This window comes from Canis aureus, chromosome 25 (assembly GCF_053574225.1).
Source record: "Canis aureus isolate CA01 chromosome 25, VMU_Caureus_v.1.0, whole genome shotgun sequence".
Taxonomy (NCBI): domain Eukaryota; kingdom Metazoa; phylum Chordata; class Mammalia; order Carnivora; family Canidae; genus Canis; species Canis aureus.
In genome coordinates, this window is record NC_135635.1 from 40,013,553 (window position 1) to 40,039,588 (window position 26,036).

General features: G+C 44.9%; 1 protein-coding gene across 3 annotated transcripts in view; it reads left to right on the top strand.

The window, feature by feature from the left end:
* Positions 1 to 26,036, top strand: part of VWF (von Willebrand factor) — a 137,724-nt gene that overhangs the window by 109,777 nt on the left and 1,911 nt on the right. For 2 of the 3 annotated variants that reach the window (XM_077871349.1, XM_077871348.1), the window contains exons 39-50: positions 1,673 to 1,775; positions 2,208 to 2,282; positions 3,530 to 3,634; positions 4,636 to 4,841; positions 7,063 to 7,212; positions 12,697 to 12,807; positions 13,725 to 13,905; positions 14,624 to 14,664; positions 15,248 to 15,364; positions 21,525 to 21,623; positions 22,292 to 22,420; positions 22,931 to 22,970. In XM_077871349.1, the coding sequence (XP_077727475.1) occupies positions 1,673 to 1,775; positions 2,208 to 2,282; positions 3,530 to 3,634; positions 4,636 to 4,841; positions 7,063 to 7,212; positions 12,697 to 12,807; positions 13,725 to 13,905; positions 14,624 to 14,664; positions 15,248 to 15,364; positions 21,525 to 21,623; positions 22,292 to 22,420; positions 22,931 to 22,970 (1,357 nt within the window). Of the gene's footprint in view, positions 1 to 1,672; positions 1,776 to 2,207; positions 2,283 to 3,529; positions 3,635 to 4,635; positions 4,842 to 7,062; positions 7,213 to 12,696; positions 12,808 to 13,724; positions 13,906 to 14,623; positions 14,665 to 14,887; positions 14,983 to 15,247; positions 15,365 to 21,524; positions 21,624 to 22,291; positions 22,421 to 22,930; positions 22,971 to 26,036 lie in introns of those variants that run through there. The other variant, XR_013364392.1, reaches the window with a different exon arrangement.

Here is a 26,036-nt window from a genome sequence, read left to right on the forward strand (position 1 = left end):
TCCATTTTTGCCTGTCTTCTTTCACTCTGCATAATGCTTTTGAGATTCCCCCATGTTGCATGTTTTCATAGTTTGTTTTCATGGCTGAGTAATATGCCCTGCTGCAAATGGATCACAATTCATTTGTCTCATTCCACTTTTCATCGAGGAGTCTTATTTCCTCAATGAACAGCAGCTGTTGAGGGCTGGGACTGAGTATTCTGAACAACCCCCCCCACACACACACACCCCCCGCAGCACTGGCAGTGTGACCTGCCCATGGCAGATGCTGTGATTACCCACAAGAGGCAGCTGTCATACCGAGAACACGTGGTGTCTGGAGCCAGGATGCCAGGTCCAAATCCTGGGATGTACTTACTGCCTGGTCACCACGTTCCTTGTCTGTATCTCTATTCAGCATTTGTAAGCATAGATAATGACACCATATCTCCCCGGTATGGTTATTGTAAGGGGTAGAAAGTGAATAAATGCAAAGCCCTTAGAAAGATATCTTGAACATATTTAATGCCAGTTATTGCTGGGAGGCAGTGGAGCATGGTGTCAAAAAGATGGATTGTGTGTTTGTATGGTGGCTCTGCCGCTGTGATGGTGAGACCTAAACAGAGGCCTCAGCATTCTCATTTGACAAGTGGGAGTAATACAGATATCCTTACCAGAGGGCTGCAATGAGAATTAAACAAGTCATTTGTATAAAACCCATAGAACAGGGGCACCCGGTGGCTCAGTCAATTAAGGGGGTACCTTCAGCTCAGGTTGTGATCCTGGGATACTGGGATCAAGTCTGCATCCTGCTCCCTGTTCAGCGAGGAGCCTGCTTCTCCCTCTCCTTCTGCCCCATGGCCCCCATACCCTCCAGCTTCTGCTCTCTCTCTCTCTCAAATAAATAAAATCTTGAAAAAAAAACCCTCATAGAACAGTGGTACATAGCCTATGCTCTTTAGAGATTGGCTGGTATTATACACTGAGCGCTGGGAAGGTGTCAAGGGGGAGAGGTCAGAGGAGGACCAGCAGCGTGGGGGAAGGGTGATTTCCTTGGAGACCTCTGACCTCCTTTCTTCTCAGCTGACTGCTGACCGTGGAAACAGACGGAATAAATAAGACTCTTTTGACCTGGGAACATTTTAGAAGCCTTTGAGCTACTGGACAAGAATGCATTTATTCAGAGACAGGCAATTTAAATGTGAATTTAATTTTAACTCTGCGTTTGACTCACCGAGTGTAGAGGGATCCCGGGTCCTGGCTCTGCAGCCCACATCTGTGCTGGTCACAGTCTACAGGGCAAGGCAGGTCCCAGTGCACTCCCTTTGTGGGTGAGGAAACTGGTCCCAGGGGGAGTGACGCCCCACACTGGAGTTCAGGTCTCCCTGACTTCATGGCCCTCCTGCAGGGAGGGTCCTCTACAGCCTATAGCTTGTCATTCCCCGAGGTTACAAAGCAGTGGGGCCACCTCTCTGGGCACCCCTGATGCTTCTCTGACTCTTTGCTCTCAGAGCCTCACACTGCTTTCAGCCTGTATGTGTTCAGCCTGTATGTGAGACTGATGGAGGCCTGGATTGGGGTTTGTGTCCCCTGAGGGGAGACCGAGCCAGAGATGGGGGGCATGACCCCCATGACCTCTTAGGCTTTGTGTCCCTGGTGGCATGGGCCCTCCCTGAGCCTTGTTTTCCTTCAGTTCCTGGAAACCTGGGTCCCAGCCCACCAGCCTTGCCAGATCTGCACGTGCCTCAGTGGGCGGAAGGTCAACTGTACGTTGCAGCCCTGCCCCACAGCCAGAGGTGAGCCCCCCAACCCCCACCCCTCACCCCCTCTCCCTGCTGCTCTTGGAGGAAGAAGGATCCCTTGAGGCCCTGGCCATCCTGTCTGCATACCTGGTGGGCCAGATACAAACATCTTTTCCTCCATCACTGCTGCCCCAGCCTTCCTACTGGACTTGGGGTCCCCTTTTCTGTACCTGGGGGGTAGACACTATTAGAGGTTCATCCTGCCCCCCTCTCCAACCCCAGCTTGGCCTTCAGACTCAGAGTCTTCTGGAGGGCACATTTGAGGGGCCACCGGGACACACCAAGGAGACTCATTTGTCAGAGGCCCCTGGGCCTGATTCTTGGCAGGCCTCCCATGCAGGGCATGTGCTGGTATTCTGCAACATTTTACAGGCTGCATGCTGCAGCATTATTGATCTCTCTGCCTTCTGTGGCATTCTCCGTCAGCTCCCACCTGTGGCCCGTGTGAAGTGGCCCGCCTCCGCCAGAACGCAGAGCAGTGCTGCCCGGAGTACGAGTGTGGTATGTGTCCCGCCCTGGGCATTTCTCCAGGGTCCTGACCCTGGCCCTGGCCCCAGGTGACCCATGCGGCAGGTGCAGAAAGGTGTGGGTGGGCTCAGGCACAGGGTGCTCAAAAGGAGGTGGGTAAGGGCTGACTCTCTCTCCCCGCCCTACCCCACCAAATAGCAAGAGTCACCTTTGGAAAGTAGGATTTGCTTCCTAGGAAACTTCTGCAGTGAATTATTAAATGTAAGGTTTGAGAGCATTAAACAAACAAACAAACAAAAAGAATGGGGGTAATCTCTGGTGGGCAGTAGTGCAGAGATTTACTGAAGAAAAAGCCATGCCAAAGTAACCCATGTGCCTTTTCAATAAATTCAGAGTAGACTAGATATAGAGAAGGCCACACACAGGGCACCTTGATTTCAGCAAGTTATTCGTCAAAAGGTTTCATTATAGGCTTGCAAACTCCATGGTGAGTAATGGGCTGAATAAATAGTGTAATGAGATGAATCCAGAGCTGATGGAATTATGGTTAACAGGAGAGGAAATCTCCAGTGCCCCGTTGCTGTCCTGTCTAATGTGTTTATTAATTGTACGGATGGAGACATAAAGCACAGGCGTGTCAAGTTGGCAGTGATGCAAATCTTTGAGGGAGAGCAAATAGATCAAGGGATAGTCTACAGGGTCTAAAAAAGAATGAAATCATCTAGAAATTTATGTATGCTGATGAAATTTATAAGGCATGAATAAAGTCCCACATAGAAGGAGATGTGGCTTGAGAAAAACTTGTGGAAAATAGGTCTTAGCATGCTAACAATAGAGAGAACTGGGGGCATTATTTACCTCAGGCCCCTCATTTTATAGAAGGGATTAAACTTCTACAATGTGCCAGACACTTTGCCTCCATTATTTCATGACACCCTGAGACTGAGCCTGGAAGGTAGACCTTCCCACCTTGCAGAAGATGAGACCGAGGCCCAGAGAGTTCAAGTGATTTGGCTGAGATCTGAAAATCCCAGCAGTGACAAGAGTAATCAACACGAGCTTATCATAGGAATCGGATCTATCTTTCTATCTGTCTGTCTATCTACCTACCTATCACTCCTCCCCTTCTCTACCTCCACCTCTAACTTCATCTCATCCCTACCATGTACCTAAAACAGTAGAAGTCTGGAGGAATAGGAATAGGAATAGGAATAGGAATGTTGGGTCACAATAGTACCCTTGCTGACCTCTGAGTGGGCATCTCTCTTTCCTGGCCTCAGTGTGTGACCTGGTGAGCTGTGACCTGCCCCCGGTGCCTCCCTGCGAAGATGGCCTCCAGATGACCCTGACCAATCCTGGCGAGTGCAGACCCAACTTCACCTGTGGTAAAGCCTCTGTGGATGCGGAGAGGGTGGCGCGACCATTCTCTCCTAGCCTGGGGAAGGTGTCTTGTATTATAATTCATTGAAGTCTAGGTTTTGCATACATCTGGAATTCAGGGGTGGGGGTGGTAAGATTACACCTGGATTGAGCCCTCCTAGCCACATGTTGCTGCAGGCGTACCAGGTGCGGATTACTTGATTTGTATCAGTGGATACAAATCTGTAGGTGCCCCCTGCCTCCGTTATGTTTAACTATCGAGCCACCAAAGGGTATAGTGCCAGCATAAGTTGGACTAAAAGTAAGACAATGGCAAGGAACAGAATTGCATATGCAGCCTTTGAGAATACCCACCTTACATCAAGTGGAGTTCCTATCCTATTGATTTAGAGTCTCACTTGAGCTCCTAGATATAAGGCCTAGAGGGTAAGAGGAGATCTCTTTGTATTTGAAGGAAGTTGGGAAGAGGGAAAGGACACAGGAATGGGATTGCCATTTGTAAAATGATACTGTGGATTTGACAGAGTTGCTAGCATTCTTTCATTCAACATTGTTGGAGGACCTAAAACTATAGGGTATTGTTCTAGGTACTGAGCTGGGGATAGGATCACAAAAGCTACCAGCTTGTAAGCATACTTGCCCACACATGCCCAGGCTTATCTGGATCTTAGAGATTCTGTTTGAGGTCTCTGAGAATCCACAGCTGGAAGGACTTTCCTTCTTCATAGAGCGAAGACCAAGCAGCCTTCACTTCTCCTCTATTAGAAGTCCTAGCTTCACATTTTTCCTTTTGATGGATGTTCTTATTTTTTCTGCAGACGAATTGCTTTTTGGTATGATTGAAAATCCCATAGTCCTTGAGCTCAGCTCTTGGGCATTTCTGATTTAATATTCTGGGTCTGGAGTTCCCTGGGATCTTATTATCATAGCTGAATACTTATGAACCCTGGCTGAATGCACTGCCCAGTGTGGCTGGACTGAGGCATCACCTGGTGCTGCCCCTCAGCCTGCAGGAAGGATGAATGCAGACGGGAGTCCCCGCCCTCTTGTCCCCCGCACCGGACGCCGGCCCTTCGGAAGACTCAGTGCTGTGATGAGTATGAGTGTGCATGCAACTGTGTCAACTCCACGGTGAGCTGCCCGCTGGGGTACCTGGCCTCGGCTGTCACCAACGACTGTGGCTGCACCACAACAACCTGCTTCCCTGACAAGGTAGGGGCTGCTTAGTTCTGGTTGGGAAGATGGCCAAACATTTGCTTCTCATGAAATATTTGCCTACCTAACCTTCCCCTCCTGCCCAACCCGAATACTTTAATGGTGGCTGAGCAGTCAGCATTCACCACAGCCTAATTAGCTTGGGAGGTATTTAGAGAGAACATACTATGTTCTTGGCATGGCTAGGTGCTAGGGTTACAAGCAAGCTATGAGACCTGGGCCCTACCATTAAAGAGCTTATTTTGTAGGTTAGTTGAGGAACTAATGAGATTGCATGAATTATTTAGCAACTGGTTAATAGTTTATTCATTTGTTTATTGCTATCAACTCATCGATGTAACCATCCATCTATCCATCCTTTCATCCATCCATCCATCCATCCAATGTTTACTGAGTAACAACTATATTCTAGCAGAGCTGGGACTTTGTTAGGTGTTATGGGAGAAATGTAAGGTGCAGACTACTTATGATCTTGATAGTATATGGAAGACAATTGCCTATAAATAGAATACAATAAAGTGTCAAGGGATAGTACAGCTGGTATGTGCAAATAGCAGTCTTCTGGGGGAGAGATCCACCAAGATGACCTATCGTGAGCCAGAATTGCAGCAGGAAGACCTGGGCATGATTGATGGTGAGCCCTGGAATGAATGACAGGGAGGAGCCATGGTTATCTTTCCCTGGATGCTTGCTGCTTGCAGGCTATCATTGCCTCCAGACCTTTTTGGTGAATAGAGCTTGGAAATATATTTTTAGAGAGAACAAAGCTCATGCACTCATAGTAATATTTTGGATTCAAATTCAATTATAAGGTTTTACTTAACTTCTTTGACTTATACTTCTACTATTTTTCTAAGTTGTAAATACTGGTTTCTTAACATAATTGACACAATTAGTTATTTGTTTTATATTACAACATGCCTAGAGTAGTCTCAAAAATAACAATGCCAATATTATTGCCAACAATTTAAGGCAACTGAGAGAGGTTTAAGATTTATTTGCAGTTCTTTAGTGTAGAAATATAACCCATTAGGGATATATGGCCAAAATCCTGAGTTTTAAAGTTATTTGAAATAACTATTTTTCTTGTGTTATTTTGCCACTGCTTTGATCTAGTTAATCAGATATTTTGGTTTGTTTTACATTTTTAGGGATTGCTTTTACTTCCTTTTTAATTTACTATTTTTGTACATGAAACATATCGTGGCATAGTAATATAGTTACTAATAATGCTGTAACAAATAGCCTCATACATCTGTCATTTTGTAGTTTGGGAAATTTGTCTTTTGAGATAGATTCCTAGAAGTAAGATTCTGGTTGGTAACATTTTCTAGCAGGCTTCTTCTTCTTCTTCTTTTTTTTTTTTCTAGCAGTCTTCTTAATAGAAGAACAAGGGGTCTCATTTAGTAAGGTCATTATATAGCAGCTGGAAGACCCAACAGATAAAAGATAATGGCTTATAAATACTTATACTCCTATGATGTGAATGAGAGTGGAGACCTGTTCACAGCTTCAGAGGGCAGATTCAGGATTAATGTCAAAACTGTCATTAAGTGTCCTGATCAAACAGCTTCCTTACTGCCTCATTCCTACAGAATAAAGTCTGAGTATTGTGTACCATGTGCATACCAGGCTTTACATATTCTGATCCCAATCAACCTTTGTAGCTCCATTTCCCATATCCCTTCTATAGCCTACAGTTCTTCCAAGTAGGACCCCTTGTCTCTTAAACATATCCCATTCTCTGTGCCCCAGAGTCTTTCCTTGTTATGCTCCCTGTCATCTGCAGGCTTCTGGGGGGCTCCTATTCATAGACCCCACTCACCTTCAGCCCATTATGTGTGGATGGGTGCTAAGTCCAGGAACTTTACTGGGTCTAAAGACTAGGGAACAGTTTTCTGTGTGATATGGGAGGGAGTTAAATGCAATTAAGACAGCGATGAGCCTGGATTAAGGCCACCAAGTGAGTTATTCCTGAGCCTGTGGTCCAAGAAGGACTCACCAGCACACACCAGCAATGGCTCTCTAAGGCTGGTGGGCAAGGAAGGGAAGAGGGCAAAATCTCCTTCATAAGCATCCCTCCAGGTGGGCAGAGACCATGTTAGTTTTATGTACTGCTGTATTCTCAGCACCTAAAGCAAGTTCCACACATAGTAGGCACTTACTTATTGTTTCAATGACTGGAATAAGTTTGCTCATGGAAATCTTGTGTTTGTAGGTGTGTGTCCACCGAGGCACCATCTACCCTGTGGGCCAGTTCTGGGAGGAGGCCTGTGACGTGTGCACCTGCACGGACTTGGAGGACTCTGTGATGGGCCTGCGTGTGGCCCAGTGCTCCCAGAAGCCCTGTGAGGACAACTGCCTGTCGGTAAGGGGAGCAGAGGGGCTGGGCACTGCCTGGAGCAGGCAAGGGAGAGAGTGGGGGAGTGGGGGTTCTGGGAAGGGGCAAGAGACCCCTTGAGTAATTTCTGGTTCAGGGCCAGAGATGAGGGGAAGGAGAGGACTGAGGTTGGGTGAAAGGCAGCATTAGGGGAGGATTGCTGTTCTATCTTTCTGTGAGTCTGTCCTTGGCCAATGGCCATGTCTGTTGTATGGTCTTGAGTCCAGAGGGCTGTGGAGTTGGTTTGAGCAGAAATTGGATATAACACCTAGAAAGGAGGACCTGATTTTTCCCCATATCTTCCTCCTCAGATATCACCTCAACCTGCCCCTAGAACAGACACATGTTTTTACTTTTCTGAGGTTCCCCCAGTTTCAATGTCCTATAATGTATCTACACAAATTGGTGATTTTTCAGACCACATTAATAATTTGCGGGACAGGAAACATGATCACTGCTATAGCTCAATTCAACTCTAATTCTTGTGGTACCTGCCCCTAAGGCCCCTGTGTGTTCTGGGGCATTCTATTCTTGCACATTTTTTAAAAAAGATTTTATTTATTTATTCATGAGAGACACACACAGAGAGAGGCAGAGACACAGGCAGAGGGAGAAGCAGGCTCCATGCAGGGAGACTGATGTGGGACTCAATCCTGGAACTCCAGGATCACACCCTGAACCAAAGGCAGATGCTCAACCGCTGAGCCACCCAACCGTCCCTATTCTTGCACATTTAAGACTGATCAGACCCTTGGGGTGCTTGGGTGCCTCTGTCGGTTAAGTGTCTGCCTTCGGCTAAGTTCACAATCCCAGAGTCCTGGGATTGAGCTAGAGTTGGAGTCCAGCTCCCGGCTCAGCGGGGTATCTGCTTCTCCCTCTGCTTCTGCTCCTCCTCCTGGCTCATGCTGTTTCTCATAAAATAAAATAAAATAAAAAAATAAAATAAAATAAAATAAAATAAAATAAAATAATAAAAAAAATAAAATAAAAAAATAAAATAAATAAAATAAAATAAAATAAAATATAAATAAAATAAAATAAAATAAAATAAAATAAAATAATTGGATCCTAGAAAAAAGGGCGTGATGATGTACAGGGAGAATTGGGGTCAGATTCTGGTTTAGTACTATTATTATTATTATTATTATTATTATTATTCCTTCAGTGTTATCAGGATGATAAAAGATAAAAGAGGAGTAGCCAGGACAGACAAGTACATATATCTTGTGCTTGTCTTCATAACAGTAGTGGAGCTAATGCTCTTGATGCTGGTTTGGAAGTGGGTGGTTTGTTGATGGAAGTGGGGGCCCAATTATGAATCTTGAAGTGGGAGCCTCTGCTTAATTCATCTGCTCTCTACCTGCCTTGCTGTGACTGAGGAGGAGTGGAATTGTGAGGCACCCTTGGGAGAGGATGATGCAGTGGTATCCAGGTATGTCCACTGGGAACACTAAGTTTTGGAAACCCGTTGGTCTGCATCTCCTCCCACAGGCCATGGAAGGTGATGGAAATAACTTGCTATCAAGCAAGGGAGTGCTGCTTAGAGGTCATTTTTGTAAAACTAGCCCCCTCTCTCTATATTTTTAAATATTTTATTTATCTATTTATTTATTTTTAAAGATTTTATTTATTTATTTGAGAGAGAGACAGACAGAGATAGTGAGAGAGAGCAAGAATAGGGAGGAGAGGGAGAAGCAGGCTCCCCACTGAGCTGGGAACCTAATATGGAGCTTGATCCCAGGACCCTGGGATCATGACCTGAGCCGAAGGCAGATGCTTAACTAGCTGAGCCACCCAGGCGCCCCAAGATTTTATTTATTTATTTATTTATTTGAGAGAGAGAGAGAGAGAGAGAGCATGAGAGCAAATGGGTGGAGGGGCAGATGGAAAAGGAAAGAATCTCAAGCAGATACCATGTTGAGTGCGGAGCCTGACACATGACTCGATCTCACAACCTTGAGATCATGACCTGAGTCAAAATTAAAAGTTGGACACTTAACCAACTGAACCAACCAGGTGCCCCAGCACCCAATATATTTTGTGTATCAGTAGGAAGTTTTGATTGCAAAGAACAGACTCCACTCAAGCTAACTAAAATCAAAAGGGGATTTATGAAAAAGAGAATGTCTCAGAAATGAAATGCAGGAGATGTGAATGGGCACCACAATCATAGAACATTTCTTTTCATTTATCCCATGAGCCCCTGTCTCTGCTTCTCTCTGCCCATCTGTTCCAGCTTCTCTACAGGCCAACTGCTGGTGGGAGGAAGTCTTGTTTTCTCGTAAATTTCATTTGCACATGGCTTTATTGAATCTGGCTTCCACTCAATATGGCTTTGCAGATCAGGGTTCATCCCTGTATAATCTGACTTCCTCAATCTTTGTATTCCATAGAGTAACTTCTCAGGAAGAAAATTGATGGGCTCAGCTCAGCCTCTGGATTGGGTCCTCTGTCCAGTCCTCATCTGTCCCAGTCAACTATTAGGGAGGGTGCAGGTCTTGTGCTATAAACCTACCTGTCTAGAGGTGGTGCTGGAGACAATTTCACAAAAACTATGGGTATGGAGGTCAGGGGAATGGATGGAGGTGGCACCATGTCTAGATCTCTTGACTACATGATTGCTCCAGGGAATTATTTTAGAGACATGCTGATCTTAGAGACTGAATATTTACACCTTCTGGGAAGAAGGGGGCCTAGTGCTTTAATAAAAGCTGAAGGGATGTGGGAGGCTGTACCATGATGTGTTGAGTTGAGGTGGGAGCTTCAGTGAAGCTGAAGAGAAGTGAAGAGATGGCTTCAGACTTCATTCTTCAGAGAGGGTAGTATCAGCTCTGGTCCGACTCCAGAGACATTTGGGCTCACTTACCCAATGTCTGAATTCATTTACTGTCTAGGTTGTGACATCAAGCAAACATAGGACAGCATTACCCCAAAAGAATAACATTACCACAGCCCTATGATTCTTCTTTTCTGAAGCCATAGTCTGCAGAAATAGACTTTCCCCAACCAACTCCGTGGTTCTCAGCTTTTCATGTCAGAAAAATGTAAAGCTAGAGAGGGGCAATGCTGGCTTCCCATGGAGTTTTATAGGTGGACTTTTGTGCATATGGCCTTGCTTTCATGTTGACAACGAGAAATTCCCACTCCTTTGTATAAATCTTGGAGGAGTTTTTCTTTGAAGGCTTATGACCACCAGATTCTCTACTCTTAGACTCCAGAATCAGACTACTTCATGGAATTTTAGGAACTGTGTTCTGAGGGACTGAATAAAATGCATTTCATTTCATTTATCTTCATGATTCTCTTCCAGAAGGAAGAGGAAGTAGGGCTGGTCTTCCCACTTGCCAGAAAGGATGCAGAGGACTAGCACAGGCAATGAAGCTTGAGATCAAGCTGGTGGATGACAGCTCATTTGAAGTCAGTAGACAGGGAGTGTCCTGACTACTGGCCCCGTGCCCATTCTGATAGGCTAGTATACTGGCAACACCAGCATTGCAAGGACCAGTCTGATCCAGCCGAGAGACAAGGGACCAGAGTCCTATGCCTCCTACCTCCATTTCAGCTATGACAATTGCTTCAAGGATTATGTTACTAGGCACATCAGGAATTTATTCTCAGGGGCATCTGCCTTCAGATTAGGTGTATATTAGATGTACTTAGTTCCATTCTTTTTTGCAAATATTTATTTATTTATTTATTTAAGAGAGAGAGAGAGAATGAGCAGGGGAGGCAGAGGGAGAAGGAGAGAGAATCCCAAGCAGACTCCTCACTGAGCATGGAGCCTGACATGGGGCTTTATCCCACAACCCTGAGATCACAACCTGAGCCAAAACCAAAACCAAAACCAAGAGGTGGATGCTCAACTGACTGTTCCACCCAGTTGCCCCTACTTAGTTCTGTTTTAAATTGCAGAACCAGAGGAAACAGGTTGGAGAAGAGTAAGGAGAAGGTGTGAGATGTAGACTTTGAACAGGTATAAGCTAGAGGATTTGGAGGAGTATGGGAAAAGAAGGAGAGATGACATACAGGATGAACCTTGGTTGCACAGCAAGAAGATGGGATATTGGAAGTGTGGAAGTAATCTTAGAAAGATGGCAGCCAGGAAATTTGGAGTGGAGGCATGGCTAAGAGTACTTGAGCATGCAAAGTTGGTGGGGTTTTGGGAACAAGGCCTCTGGTCTGGGAGTCAGGCAACATACGGACATGTTTGCCTGTGATGGGGGAGGGAGGCAGCAGCAAACAGGAAGATTATGCGAATCCAGATGACCCAGCACTCTGAGAGAGACACACAAGACTGACTAGGTCCTTAAAGGGATTAATGACTCACTTCTGTGATCCCTTGAAACATTGCTTCTTTTATGGCACTTTGTATATTCTGCTTGTAGTGGAGGGTGTCTAGATTGTATTTTTCTAATTTGTTGGCTCCTCCAAAGTACCCCAGTACATCATAGATGCACAATAAACGACTAGAATCTCAGCTGATAAAAGACTGGGGATGGCTCAGTGGGCACTGCTGTGACGCAGGTGGGGATATAAGTAGGTCCCATGTAGATGGTGCAAAGTTGAGCCAAGTCTCTGGAGTGCTTGCATTCTCCCCAGAGAGAGGCACCAGCGTTGTGTGCATCTCCTGACTCGGCCCTGCTCTTGAGTGTTCCTGTGGAACAGAGCAGGCTTGGCATCCACGCCCATCCTGAACAGCTGCTGTCATTCCTTCTCTCTCAAGGATAGAGCTCCAAGATGAAGCATGATTCTGGGTTCTCTTTCTGTGGCTCCTGGGACGAATGCACACAGCAGTGTTTTGGCTGTTCTTTGTATATTGCTTCGGAGTTTCTGTGGAGGATTTCAGTCCAAGTGCCTAATGCTTTGGCCAGATGGGAGGAACCTCCAAGAGGCAAGAGGGGCTGGCCTATTTATAGGATGCTGGTCTCCCTGGCAGGATTTCTGGGAAATATCCATCTGTGTACTTTCTTATCTTACTATGCCCCATAAACCACTAGGTAATATCAAGCAATAGTCAGGGCAAACCCAGCTCTGCACATTGGTGAGAGGTCAAGAAGCTCAACTTGTATAGGTGTTTATCCCTATTAGAGCAGAGACTAGATCCTAGGCATCCTGATTGTTCTTCCCCAGTCAGCGAGGAGCCCTAGATTTGTCATGATAAACATCATGCCAGCTAGCTGCTTCTGAGTGAGTTCTGGGCTGTCTTTAATACTCCCATGGGCTAGATCTTGGTCTGAGAGTGGAAGCTCTCAGAGAGTAGGGTTATGTCTCTTCAGCTAGCATAAGACTTAGGGGTTGGTGCCTCCTGACCACTTCTTAGCATGATCCTGAAACTGGTGGATGACAGGGATGAAAGTGTTGACTCCAAACAGTCTGCAAAGCCCCAAGGCTCAGGACACATATGGAGCAGATAAGAACACCTGTGCCTTTGTTGCTGGGCTGTCCTTCCTCTTTGTCCCTTTTATTTTTCAGGGCTTCACTTATGTCCTTCATGAAGGCGAGTGCTGTGGAAGGTGTCTGCCATCTGCCTGTGAGGTGGTCATCGGTTCACCACGGGGCGACGCCCAGTCTCACTGGAAGAATGTACGTCTGGGACCCAGGCAGGGTGGGAAGAAAGGTAGTGACCTTACCAGGGTGGCTGTCCATTCTGTGGTCCAGTGTTGGCTTTGACCGTTTTCCCCACCTTTTGGTTTCCCCACAGGGAGTGCATCTGGCTGTGGTACTATCCAGATGTCCCCTGGGATTACTTTGCCCCTTAGGAACAGTTGAGATTGTCTCAGACTTCCCATTTGGTAGATGTGGGGAGAGGTCCAGTTCCTGCTCTAAGAGTTCTCTGAACTCCTGGGGGATTTGTGTCCTCCTGTTTACCTTCGAATCTGAGGTCTGGTTTCCCTGAGTGGTTGGTGTGGGGTGGTGGCCTCACCATCCTGCAGGCATTGTAGGCCTACCACTGTTCCAAAGCTCCATGGGCTCTAAGTACAGTTGTGCCCTGTGTTGGGCCACTCATCCACAGGCCCAGAAGCCCCAGGGACAGATTGCTGGGCTGTAGGGGTCAGATGGCATCATCCCTAGCCCCTTGAAGAGTAGGTGGGAAGTAGCCCCTGGCTGGGAAATGGGTGGAGTTTCCCTTCCACACCTCTTCTATGTTAGCCCATGCTGCTGCTTCTTGGTCAGAGTGCCCTAGAGCCTCTGAACTCAGTTCACAGCCAGTGCCCAGGATGGAGGGGAGTGTCCCCAGGCTTCCCTAAAGTTGTGAAGACAGTGTCTGTAGAACTCATGGCTCTGAGCTAGGATCGTGGTCAGGGTGACTTTGACCCAGACTCACTGAAGGACTTGGGATGTGCCCCATTCATTCCCTCTGTGGGTCTTACCCTATGTGTGGTACTTAGATGTTAAGCTGGGGCTCATCCCCAGAGCCCAGATTGGCTCCCTGAGAGAACAGCACACTCCCATTGGGCCCTCGGCCCCAGCCTTACTCAACTCCAGTGCTCTAACCACAGGTTGGCTCTCACTGGGCCTCCCCTGACAACCCCTGCCTCATCAATGAGTGTGTCCGAGTGAAGGAAGAGGTCTTTGTGCAACAGAGGAATGTCTCCTGCCCCCAGCTGAATGTCCCCACCTGCCCCACGGGCTTCCAGCTGAGCTGTAAGACCTCAGAGTGTTGTCCCACCTGTCACTGCGGTAAGGCGTGTGTCCAGGGGCCCTACATCTAAGCCTATCTGTCCACCAAGGGCTCCTGAATTCTTTGCCTTTTAAGCAACTAGGGAAATGGGCAGGATCCAAATTCTCCTTTCTGCTCCTAATGGTTTTGTGGGAAAGCAAATAAGATGAGAGAAAATCACAGGCTCCTGAAGGTCATCACTGTGCTCAGTGACTGTCTACCATTTTACTTCCATTTGCTCCTGCGAGTTAGTGAGTAGCAGACTCACCAACTCCAGACTTCTTGATCATTCACTGTATTGCCTCTACTGGGAAGGGGTACTCCCAACTTTCCACCTCAACCCTGCCAACAAATCAACCAACAAAATAGCGACTCTCTCTACCACCTGCTGTGAGTTCTTAGTGTGATTTGATTCTGGGACTTGAAGTTTCCAGAGCAGAGTTCACTCTTTCAGAAGCCCAAGTGCCCTCCCCATCACTCCTGAAGTGTGGACCATGAAACAAGGCTGTTGCCTTGAGGACCAGGGGAGAAAGGTCTCAGTGTGGGCTGGGTGGCAGGACACAGGCAGTCTGCCCTTGCTTGGCAGGCCTGGGGAAGCATGGCCACTGTAGCCCTGGCAGTAGGACCCACGGCTCCTGGGGGTGGGGCGGGGTGAGGGACTGCAGATGTAGGAGAGGGGCCCAGGTGGGGAGGAGGAGACCCTGAGGGATCAGCCCTGCACTTTTGTCTCTCCCCTAGAGCCCCTGGAGGCCTGCTTGCTCAATGGTACCATCATTGGGGTAAGCCTTCTTCTACTGGGCGAGTTGTGGGGGAGGCCTCGGGGCATTGTGGGAAGGGCAGGCAGCTCAGTCATTCTGAAGTGGAAAGGAAAGGAAACAGGGAGCCCTACCCTCCATTTTCCTTTTTATTTTTTTATTATTTATTTATTTACTTATTTTTTTTTTATTATTATGTTTTCCACTTTCCATTGGCTCCTGGCTTCCCTGGCATCCTGGTGCCCAGGCTCCTGCTGTCTTGCTGACTCTCTAGGGACTCACCTTCTGCCTCCTACTCGGGCTCATCGGCATCTCTTCTGTGTGCAGAAGAGCACTCTGATGGTGTGACACACCCTTCAATCCATCCTCTTCTCCCCCTGCTCAGGCTCCCTTGCTGGCATAAAAGCTCTGACTTACTATTGCCATACTTGAGGTGGGAGGGCAGGAAGGGAGTGGGCCACTGGACACAGGAGGAGCTTCAGGGTGGTAGCTCATCTTGGCTGTGGGCAGCCAGGCCTCCTTTCTCCTCAGGTATACTGCTGAGGTGAGTGGGAGGGTCAGGGGGTCAGGGTTCTGGGAGGCCTGACCCTGGTGCCTCTGGTTTCAGCCGGGGAAAAGTCTGATGATTGATGTGTGTACAACCTGCCGCTGCACCGTCCAGGTGGGAGTCATCTCTGGATTCAAGCTGGAGTGCAGGAAGACCACCTGTGAGGCATGCCCCCTGGTAAGAGGGTTGTCAGGGACCTAGGATCCCTAGGTACCAGGATACTTGGGGGATCCAAGCACTGGGACCTCACTAGGATCTATCAATAAAGCTTTTGTTATTTTCTGATTGTGGACAATATTTAACAACTATCATGAAGAGTCTTACTTTGTAAATTCAAAGAATAAACACAAGGCTTATAGTACCATTTTTATAGATCTTTATTTTTTTATACTACATTTTAAGAAGCATCACTACATTCTGTGATAACTTTAAAAATTAATTAGTTAACAAATATTTATCAGACACTTATTATGTGTAAAATTCTATGCAATATTCCTTGGGACAGATGTACCTCAACCTATACTTTCATTATTGGGCATGGAGGTGGCTTAAAATCTTTCACCCTGTTTCTGCCAGGCCACAATGACTATGTTCACTCTGAAAGCCTCCTGAGGGTGGATTCTGAGAAGTGGAATCGTCATTTCTAGTTGGATAGATTAAAACTGCATTTCACTGTTTTAAATTCTGACTCAGCCCCACCCCACAGAGCTGGACCAATGCTTCTTCCTCAAATCCCCATCTTTGTTGGGGGCTCCTGCTTTTCTTGAAAACACAATTGGTCAGATGAGCTTCTCGGGAGCTAGAGGCACAGAATACAGTAATAGCTCTTTTAGATGGTGCAAATGGAAGGCTTTCCCCCTCAACTTTGCCAGAGAGCAGGTCGGCTCTGGGGCGGAGTCTGGGAAGAGTCCTTCATATGAGTAGGAGCAAAGTCAATCAGAGCAGGAGGGGACTTCAGGAGGATTGTGATGAAGAACACTTGAGCAGGTCCTTCGTATGGAGTGTTCTACATGTGTGTTCTTTCTGGCACTTGGCAGAGTCACTCTCAAAGTAGGGGCTTAATAAAATATATATGGAGTGAATGGGTCTATGGGAGACACAGCGATTTCTTACAGAATGATTCCAAGAGAACATTCCTGCCTCAATTAGAAAGAAGCCAATACATGCTTTTTTATTTTTTTAAATCCCAGTTGGTGCTTTAGGGTTTTGGATGGTGTATGTGCATGTAACAGCTCCCCTAGAATACATCTAGGCTTGAATACAGAATGAAATAATGCTGTGTGGAGTTTGTGGCATCTTTTTCACCTTGGATGCCCACTGAACTACAATCAGTGCAGGAAAAAGTCCCCACCAGCAGCCTCTGGAAGGAACGCTTTCTGGAGGGCAGGCTGCTACCTCTCTAACAGTGCCCTCTAGTGCCCAGAAGGTAGCACCGTAAGCTCCTCTTGCAACCATAGAAATCCAGCCTTAGAATCAATCCAGTCTACATCTAGGTTTCAGTATTTTTAAATCCATGGCCCTTTTTGGTATTCTCCCTCCTTTCCTCCAAAAATTATGATATCCCCCATGGCAGTGTCTCCACTTCCTACCTCTTGAGAACTGCTAGATTCGTCCTCCTTCCATGTATCTCCCAACTTTTGCTGAAAACTGCCTCAGTTGTCTCCATTCTAGATCAGCACCCTTAACTGGTCTTGCCACGCTCCTCTGCTGTGATGGTCAGAGGGGTCTCCTGCAGGTGAGGAGCTGTGGTGAATTGAGCTTAGGTAGGTCTGCTTGAACTGCCTCATCAGACTAAAGTGTTAGTGTCACTAGACAGGTGAGTCCCCATTTCCTCCCAGGGGAGACCGTGCTTATACCTAAAAGGGCTATGAGACACAGGCAGGGCAGTGTTAGGGGTGGGATGGGACATGAGCAAGACTGACTGGGCTGCTCAGACCTACACAGGTGAGGCAGGGAACTTGACTGGCAGGCAGAGGAAGTGGCTGCTCCTGATTGGATGTTCTGAGGAAAGCCCATTAAGCAGCATCTTACTAGGCCACCAGTGGCTCAGACAAGCCCTCTTACCTGGTGCAGCTGCATTCTGGCCTTGTAGGGCAGTGGATGTGCAGAGGGTCTGTTTTCTTTGTTTACTCCAGCAAGTGGGTCCTGCCATGCTCCCCTCCCTTGTTCCCAACTCCAAAATCATCGCCCCTCTCTATTACCTTCCACCCTCTCTTCTTTTTCTTCTGTTCTTTCTCCCTCCACAACACCCTCTGCCTTTCCTTTTTCATGGCTTAATTGTGCGCTCTGCCTCTCTGGCATGTGGGTTTTGTCTCCACTGCTTCACTTAGCAGCCTGTTCCTCCCTTTGTCCCCTGCCCACTTGCTTCTCCTTGTAAAGATTTTGTCCACTTCCCTCCCCTTGGGCCTGCTGAGCAAAGGGTGTTTCCAGGTCTCTTCTTCTGACACTTCCCTGAAAAGAAAAACACCCAGATCTCCATTCCCACAAAAATCCTGCCTGATTTAAGCCCTGTTTAATTTCCTCCTCCTGACTGTAACCACCCACACTCACTCATACTGTTATTCCATCCCTTTCTTTTTGTCCCCTTTACTTCAGCCCCACACCTTTCATGAATCGTACATTTTTGAAAACACAGTTTAAAGCTCATCAGTGAAAACAACCTGATGGCCTCAAACTCCAGCAGTGTCCTTCCCAGATTGAACCTGTGGTGGGGACCCAGGATCCCTGATTCTGTGCTGATTCTGCACTCATGTGCTTTCTACACAGCCTACTGCCTGACGATATATTGAGTTCAGAAGCTTGGTTTATGAGCAGCCAGTTGTTTAAATTCATTCTGAGCAAGCTGACTCCTAACCTTGTCTGCCAATTAGGAGTTAGGAGTGTTCAGCCCATGTGCAATGAACATAGGAGCAAGGCGGAGAAGCCCACATTTTCTGTCTGAAGGCTTCAAACTGACTGACTAGAGATTCATGTTAGGAAAACCTCAGGACCCGAATGAATGAGTCTCTAAGTGGTTATTACTAAATGTGGCAAAATGAGAAAAACAATGACATTGTAGTTGGTTTCTCATATAATTCAACTTATTTTTTAAAAATGTTGTGAGATTATGTTCTTTTTTTTTTTTTTTTTTTTCCCAAAGTGCTGGGTTGCATTAAAAGAGCTTTAATTTAGCTGCAGTGATGAAGCAGCTGATGGTAGCTTTTTGGTTTTTATTTTATTAACATTGTTGAAAATACTCTTACTTTGCAAGATAAAAGTTGGTCACCCTCGGTTGTCTCTTTGGGGACATTTTTGCAAGACAGTGAAATCTTATTGTCTGGAAGCTGTTGCTTTTTCCAGTGTAGATGTAAATGAAGGGCTGTCACTTAAAGCCATAGTCAAGGAGTTCCCAGCTCAACTCATCTCAGTGAGTGTAGGAGGCCTACTTAGAGCCAGGTGTGGGGCTACAATGACAACAGCATAGATTTAGTTTGAATTTACATGCTTCTCAGGGAGAACAAATGAAAATTTCAGATTGTGTTAAGTGTTATGAAGAATGTTGTGTGTGTGTGTGTGTGTGTGTGTGTGTGTGTGGTATCTTGCAAGACCTCTTTGAGGAATGGTATTTGAAATGATTACTGAAGAATGAGAAAGAACTAGCTATATGAAGCATGGGGAAGAGCATTCCAGATGGAGGGATAACATACACAAAGACTCTCAGTTGAGGAGGTTGGCATGTTCATGGTCCTAGAAGGTGCACACGGGTAGATTGTCAAAAGCCAGGGTATGGTGGTAGAAGATAAGGTCATAAAATTAGGAAAGAATCATACATACAGGGCATTGTAGAACATGCTAAGAAGATTGGATTTTATCCTAAATGCAGTGGGATGCCATAGAGAGCTGGTCCCCCCTCCCAGCTGCCCCTTTATAGTATGACGAGTTAACAAGTTGGTGACTTTATTTTTAAAATTTTTGTAAAATTATTATTTCTTAAAATGGGGATAGATTACCTGTAATAAAATGGACGGATGTTAAGTATATAGTTTGATGAAGTTTGACAAATGGATAAGCCTATGTAACCACTAAAATAGTAATATGAAAAAATGCAGCTAAAAGGCCAATAGGGGAGAGAAAATGAAATTTTAAACAAACAACCCAAAATAATATAGAAATTAATCAACAAAAGGATGAATAACAGAGAAGACAAGTGAAATGAATAGCAAAATGGTAGATTTAAACCCAACCATATCGATAATTACATTAAATGTAAATGAGCAAAACAAAATCCCAATAAAAAATGGAGATTGTCAGGCTTAGATAAAAAAACAAGATCCAATTAGTATGCTGTTTACAAGAAGTGTGCTTTTAATTTTATTTATTTATTATTGTTATTTTTTAAAGTAAGCTCTACCCCCAGCATGGGGCTTGAACTCATGACCCTCAGATCAAGAATCACATGCTCCACCCACTGTGCCAGCCAAGTCCCCCAAGATACATTTTCAATTTAAAGAGATGGAGAGATTAAAAATAAAAGGGTGGAAAAAGATACACCAGTCGATGCTAAGAATAGGAATGCTAAGATGAATATATTAATACCAAACAAAATAGACTGTAAGATGAGGAATGTTACCAAAAATAAAGAAGGTTATTTCACAATTATAAAAGAGTAGATTCATCATGAAGACACAAGAATCCTAAATATGTTTGCATCTGGTACCAGAGTTTCCAATATATGAAACACAAATTGACAGAACTAGAGGGAGAAATAAGCTTATCTATAACCTTATTTCATAATTTTAATGTGATTTTTCTCAGTAATTGATAGGACAAATAGAAAAAAATCAGTATAGATAGAAAAGATTTGGAAAACTGTATACACCAACTTGACCTAATTGAAATTAATAAACTACTATGCTCCTAAAGTGCAGAGCACACATTCTTCTCAAATGCATATGGAATTTTCACTTATCTGTACCAAATTCTGGGCCATAAAAAGATCAATAAATGTAAAAATTTTGAAATCATTTAGAGTATGTTCTATAGACCACAATGAAATTTTTTTAAAGATTTTATTTTTATTTATTCATGAGAATACACAGAGAAGAGAGAGAGAGAGGCAGAGACACAGGCAGAGGGAGAAGCAGGCTCCATGCAGGGAGCCCGACGTGGGACTCCATCCTGGGTCTCCAGGATCACGTCCTGGGCTGAAGGCGGCACTAAACTGCTGAGCCACCCGGGCTGCCCCCCACAATGAAATTTGATTGAAATTAGTAACAAGAAGGTATTTAGAAACATTCCCTCCATCTGATTTGGAACTTAAATAAAATATATTAAAATAATCCGTGAATCAAAGAAGAAATCACAGATGAAGATAGAAAATATTTTGCCAGAGATAATAGAAGTTACTCTAGAGATTGCAATATACATCCTTGATTTATCATAATCTACCTTGGTTTGATAATATACATTTCATGTAGGATATACTCTCCCCCAATAATTTGTGCTACTGTTGTCAAATAGTTTACTTCTACATGAGAGATAAACTCATGTTATTTTTGTCATCCAGTGCCTTTCCACAATTGTTTAAAATATTTTGTCAAGAATTTATCATCTCTGTCTACAGAGGGTCAGTCCAATATAAGCTACTCTGCCATTACTGGAACCAGAATTCCATGGATGGTTTTTAAGCAAGGGAGTGACATGACTAGACTCATATGAAAGTCACTCTAGAAGATGTGTGGAGACCAACAGTACAAGGGCAAGAATGGAGGGAGGAAGACAAATTAAGACTATTACCAGAGTCTAGTGGTATATGATGATAGATATGATGATGACAGAGGACATTGGTCATGACAAGCAGAAGATGAGTTAAAGAGACATTTTTGGCATGATTTGATGATGGGGGTGGGGGAAAGAGAAAAAGAAAGAAGTCAAGGATGACTCCCAGATTTCTGGTTTTGAGCAACTGGGTAATGAAGCCATTTACTAAGATAAGGCAGGACAGGAGAAGGATGAAATTTGGGACAAAAATCAAGTTGCATTTTGTGTATAAGTCTTGGATAGATAAGATAATTGTCAAGCAAACAATTGAATTTGTAAGTCTGGAGCTCAAGGGAGAGGTCTAATTTAATAGTTCTGATTACTAGAACATAAGCAAGATGTACATGTGTGGAGGGAAGGAATGCCATCTAGGGAACTGAGAACTGACAAAGGTTAGCCAAGAGTTGAATGTTAACTTTGTGAATTTTGGGTAAAACTGCTGGATGGAAAGATGAGAAGCTGGGAAAGTAAGCCTACGTATGATTGGGGTGTTCTGGGCAGGGGGGTTAACCAAGGCTGATTTTTCTCCTGGATACAGGGTTATAAGGAAGAGAAGAACCAAGGTGAATGCTGTGGGAGATGTCTGCCTATAGCTTGCACCATTCAGCTAAGAGGAGGACAGATCATGACACTGAAGGTGGGAGCAAGTTGAACTCATGTCACCACCTGATTTCCTATATTGGCATCTCTTCTTCAAGAAAGAGGAACCGAGTTTGGGTCAATATTAGATTCTCTCCTATTTCTGATTTTACAGACAAGAGATGGATAGCCTATAGAAGATACAGAATTTTCTCTTTGATTTATTATTTTTTTTCACTCTTCTTGACAAGAGTGGAGTGGGTATAAGGTCCATGATTTGGAGTTGATTGATTTTTAGGATTTTTTCCAGCCTCAACTGTCTATAAGACTGTAAGGGCAATCGGGGTGAAACTGAGTCTGATCTATGAGAATGAAAATTAGTTGTTAGCTGGGTGGTGGCTCCCTGGTTCATCTCTGGTTCAGTTATTGATGTGCTAGTTTACCCTCAGTATGTCTTAATTTTTTAAGATTCTAGGTGGTCAGAAGAGTTTGGGGGATTCTCTGCATTTATGCAGCCCTATTCACAGAAAATAAGTTGTAAAACGGAGACTCCACTTCCATTGTGTGCTCTGGTTGTGGAGACTATAGATACAGTCTCATTTGTGTTTCGTAGTCCTCCAGATTGTTTCAATAACTTCAAGGAGTCAGGGTCGTGGCTTGAAGTGTCTTTGCAACCCAAAAAATGCCTTCAGATTTGCTCTACCCATTCCCCCTCTTTGTTTTCAGCGTGATGAGACTATCCAGGATGGCTGTGACAGTCACTTCTGCAAGGTCAATGAAAGAGGAGAGTACATCTGGGAGAAGAGAGTCACGGGTTGCCCACCTTTCGATGAACACAAGTGTCTGGCTGAGGGAGTGAGTAGTTGGAGCTCAGGTCCTACTTTCCTCTTCACAGCTTCATCTTTGACTTTAAGAACAGAGTCCTCTGAAACAGCAGGCAGTCTTCTCTGACATGATGTTCCAGTGTCGAAGGGAGCCCCCTGACCTAGTTTAAAAATCAATGAGGTTTCAAAATCAAAGCTTGTTGGAGAGACAAAAACCCTGTGCTATGTGATGTTTTCAATGGATAAACCTTTCCTTGGGGGAGACTGAATCTGTGATCCTCGAATGGGAAGGTGAGAGATCAAATGATTTCTAGTCTCCTGGTGACACAACTGAGAGAGAATCCAGAATAATCAGAATTGTTCCAGCTTGGTCAGGTAGGGTGGTCAGCCTGTTCACATCTGTGATGGCAATCCACAGTTTATGTCTGGGGACCAAAGCTCGGCGCTGTGAGTCCAGAGCCAGGAAATAGCCTGGAGTGACCCAAAAGCTGTCTGCTGTATATTTTTCTGTGACTAATCTGGGACTTTGCTGTTTTCTTAGGGGAAAATCATGAAAATTCCAGGCACCTGCTGTGACACATGTAAGTATATTACCAATAGCTTGTCCTTTGAAATCCATCAGATCAAGTCCAGGAACTATCCTTTGGAGGAAGCTTGTTCTGGAAAGATAGTTCTATCTTTCTTTTATTTTGTTATCTTTAAAAAAGATTTTATTTATGTATTCATGAGACACACACACACACACACACACAGAGAGAGAGAGAGAGAGAGAGAGAGAGAGGCAGAGACACAGGCAGAGGGAGAAGCAGGCTCCATGAAAGGAGCCTGACGTGGGACTCGATTCCAGGTCTCCAGGATTGCACCCTGGGTCGAAGGCAGGCACTAAACTGCTGAGCCATCCAGGGATCCCTGTATATTTTTTTATTGGAGTTCGATTTGCCAAGATACAGTATAACACCCAGTACTCATCCCATCAAGTGCCCTGCTCAGTGTCTGTCACCCAGTCACCCCATCCTCCTGTCCACCTCCCCTTCCACTACCCCTTGTTCATTTCCCAGAGTTAGGAGTCTCTCATGTTTTGTCACCCTCTCTGATATTTCCCACTCATTTTCTCTCCTTTCCCCTTTAATCCTTTTCACTATTTTTTATATTCCCCCGTATGAGTGAAACCATATGTTTGTCCTTTTCTGATTGACTTACTTCACTCAGCGTAATACCCTCCGGTTCCATCCACGTCGAAGCAAATGGTGGGTATTCGTCTTTTCTGATGGCTGAGTCATATTCCATCGTATATATAGACCACATCTTCTTTATCCATTCATCTGTTATGGACACTGAGGCTCCTTCCACAGTTTGGCTACTGGGGACACTGCTGCTATAAACACTGGGGTGCAGTGTCCTGGTGTTTCACTGCATCTGTATCTTTGGGGTAAATCTACAGCAGTGCAATTGCTGGGTCATAAGGTAGCTCTATTTTTAACTCTTTGAGGAACCTCCACACACTTTTCCAGAGTGGCTGCACCAATTCACATTCCCACCAACAGTGCAAGAGGGTTCCCCCTTCTCCACATACACTCCAACATTTGTTGTTTCCTGTCTTGTTAATTTTCCCCATTCTCACTGGTGTGAGGTGGTATCTCATGGTGGTTTTGATTTGTATTTCCCTGATAGCAAGTGATGCGGAACATTTTCTCATGTGCTTGTTGGCCATGTGTATATCTTCTTTGGGGAACTTTCTGTTCATGTCTTTTGCTCATTTCATGATTGGATTGTTTCTTTGCTGTTGAGATTAATAAGTTCTTTTTTTTTTAAAAAAGATTTTATTTATTTATTCATGAGAGACACACAGAGAGAGGCAGACACAGGCAGAGGGAGAAGCAGGCTCCATGCAGGGAGCCCGATGTGGGACTTGATCCCGGGACTCCAGGATCAGGCCCTGGGCTGAAGGCAGGAGCTAAACCATGGAGCTACCCAGGGATCCCAATAATAAGTTCTTTATAGATCTTGGATACTAGCCCTTTATCTGATATGTCATTTCCAAATATCTTCTCCCATTCTGTAGGTTGTCTTTTAGTTTTGTTGACTGCTTCCTGTGCTGTGCAGAAGCTTTTTATCCTGATTAAGTCCCAATAGTTCATTTTTGCTTTTGTTTCCCTTGCCTTCATGGATGTATCTTGCAAGAAGTTGCTGTGGCCAAGTTCAAAAAGGGTGTTGCCTGTGTTCTCCTCTAGGATTATGATGGATTCTTGTCTCACGTTTAGATCTTTCAACCGTTTTGAGTTTATCTTTGTGTCTGGTGTAAGAGAATTGTCCAGTTTCATTCTTCTGCATGTGGCTGTCCAATTTTCCCAGCACCATTTATTGAAGAGACTGTCCTTTTTCTAGTGGATAGTCTTCCCTGCTTTGTCGAATACTAGTTGACCATAGAGTTGAGGGCCCATTTCTGGATTCTTTATTCTGTTCCATTGATCTATGTGTCTGTTCTTGTGCCAGTACCACACTGTCTTGATGATCACAGCTTTGTAGTACAACTTGAAATCCGGCATTGTGATGCCCCCGGCTCTGGTTTTCTTTTTCAATATTCCCCTGGCTATTCGGGGTCTTTTCTGATTCCATACAAATCTTATTTGTTCCAACTCTCTGAAGAAAGTCCATGGTATTTTGATAGGGATTGCATTGAACGTGTAAATTGCCCTGGGTAGCACAGACATTTTTACAATATTAATTCTTCCAATCCATGAGCATGGAATATTTTTCCATCTCTTTGTCTTCCTCAATTTCTTTCAGAAGTGTTCTGTAGTTTTTAGAGTATAGATCTGGAAAGATAGTTCTTAACCATTGACCAGTCACTAAGTTTAGCTCTGCAGGGGACTGCCATCCTTCCTGAATGTTCTTAGACTGCCCTCTACTCAAATTGCCATTCAAATCCCCATGAAGCAGTCTCTTCGCTTTTTCCAAACTCTTGTTTCTCCCCTTCTAGAGGCGAGGGTGGCTCATGGTCCTGTGAAAGAATATCTTCTTTTTCCAACCAGAGCTCCTTGAAAAAAAGGCACACTTGATCGATAATCTTGACAGAGCAGGCACTCAATACACAAAGAATACATGTATTCTTTGATGGTCAGACAGCCACCTTCCAGAGAAAGAGAAGCCACCAGCTGGCTAACTTCAGCTCCCCCCGTGGGCCATGAGGGCTGTAGATGCAGAGAACACACAGTCTTCTCAAGGGTTCAGAAGACTGATCTACATTGATTAACTTCCCCTTCTTCAGTCTTGGCCCCTTGTGGCCTTGCAATTATGTTATGCTGGTTGGCCCTGGGAGCTCACAGCAGTGTTTTTGGGGCCAGAGCTCTACAAGGCTGCCCATTTGACAACAGTCTGACCCCACATTCTTGAGTTCATGAGTGCAAGTAACTTGCAGATTTCTAGTGTTTGTGCTGTGTTCTCTAGATCTAGAATTACTTGCCTGGGCTAATATTTTTTTTTTTTGTTTGTTTTGTTTTGAGTCTAGTGTTTTGGTTCTTGCTTTATTTTGGGTTCATGGGCCCATGTTTGGTATTGGATAAAGAAAGGAAGAGTGAAAGCGTGAATACCTTTGGTGCTCAGACATTCATTCTTTTCCTGATGGCTCAATCTGAGAATCCTTGCAA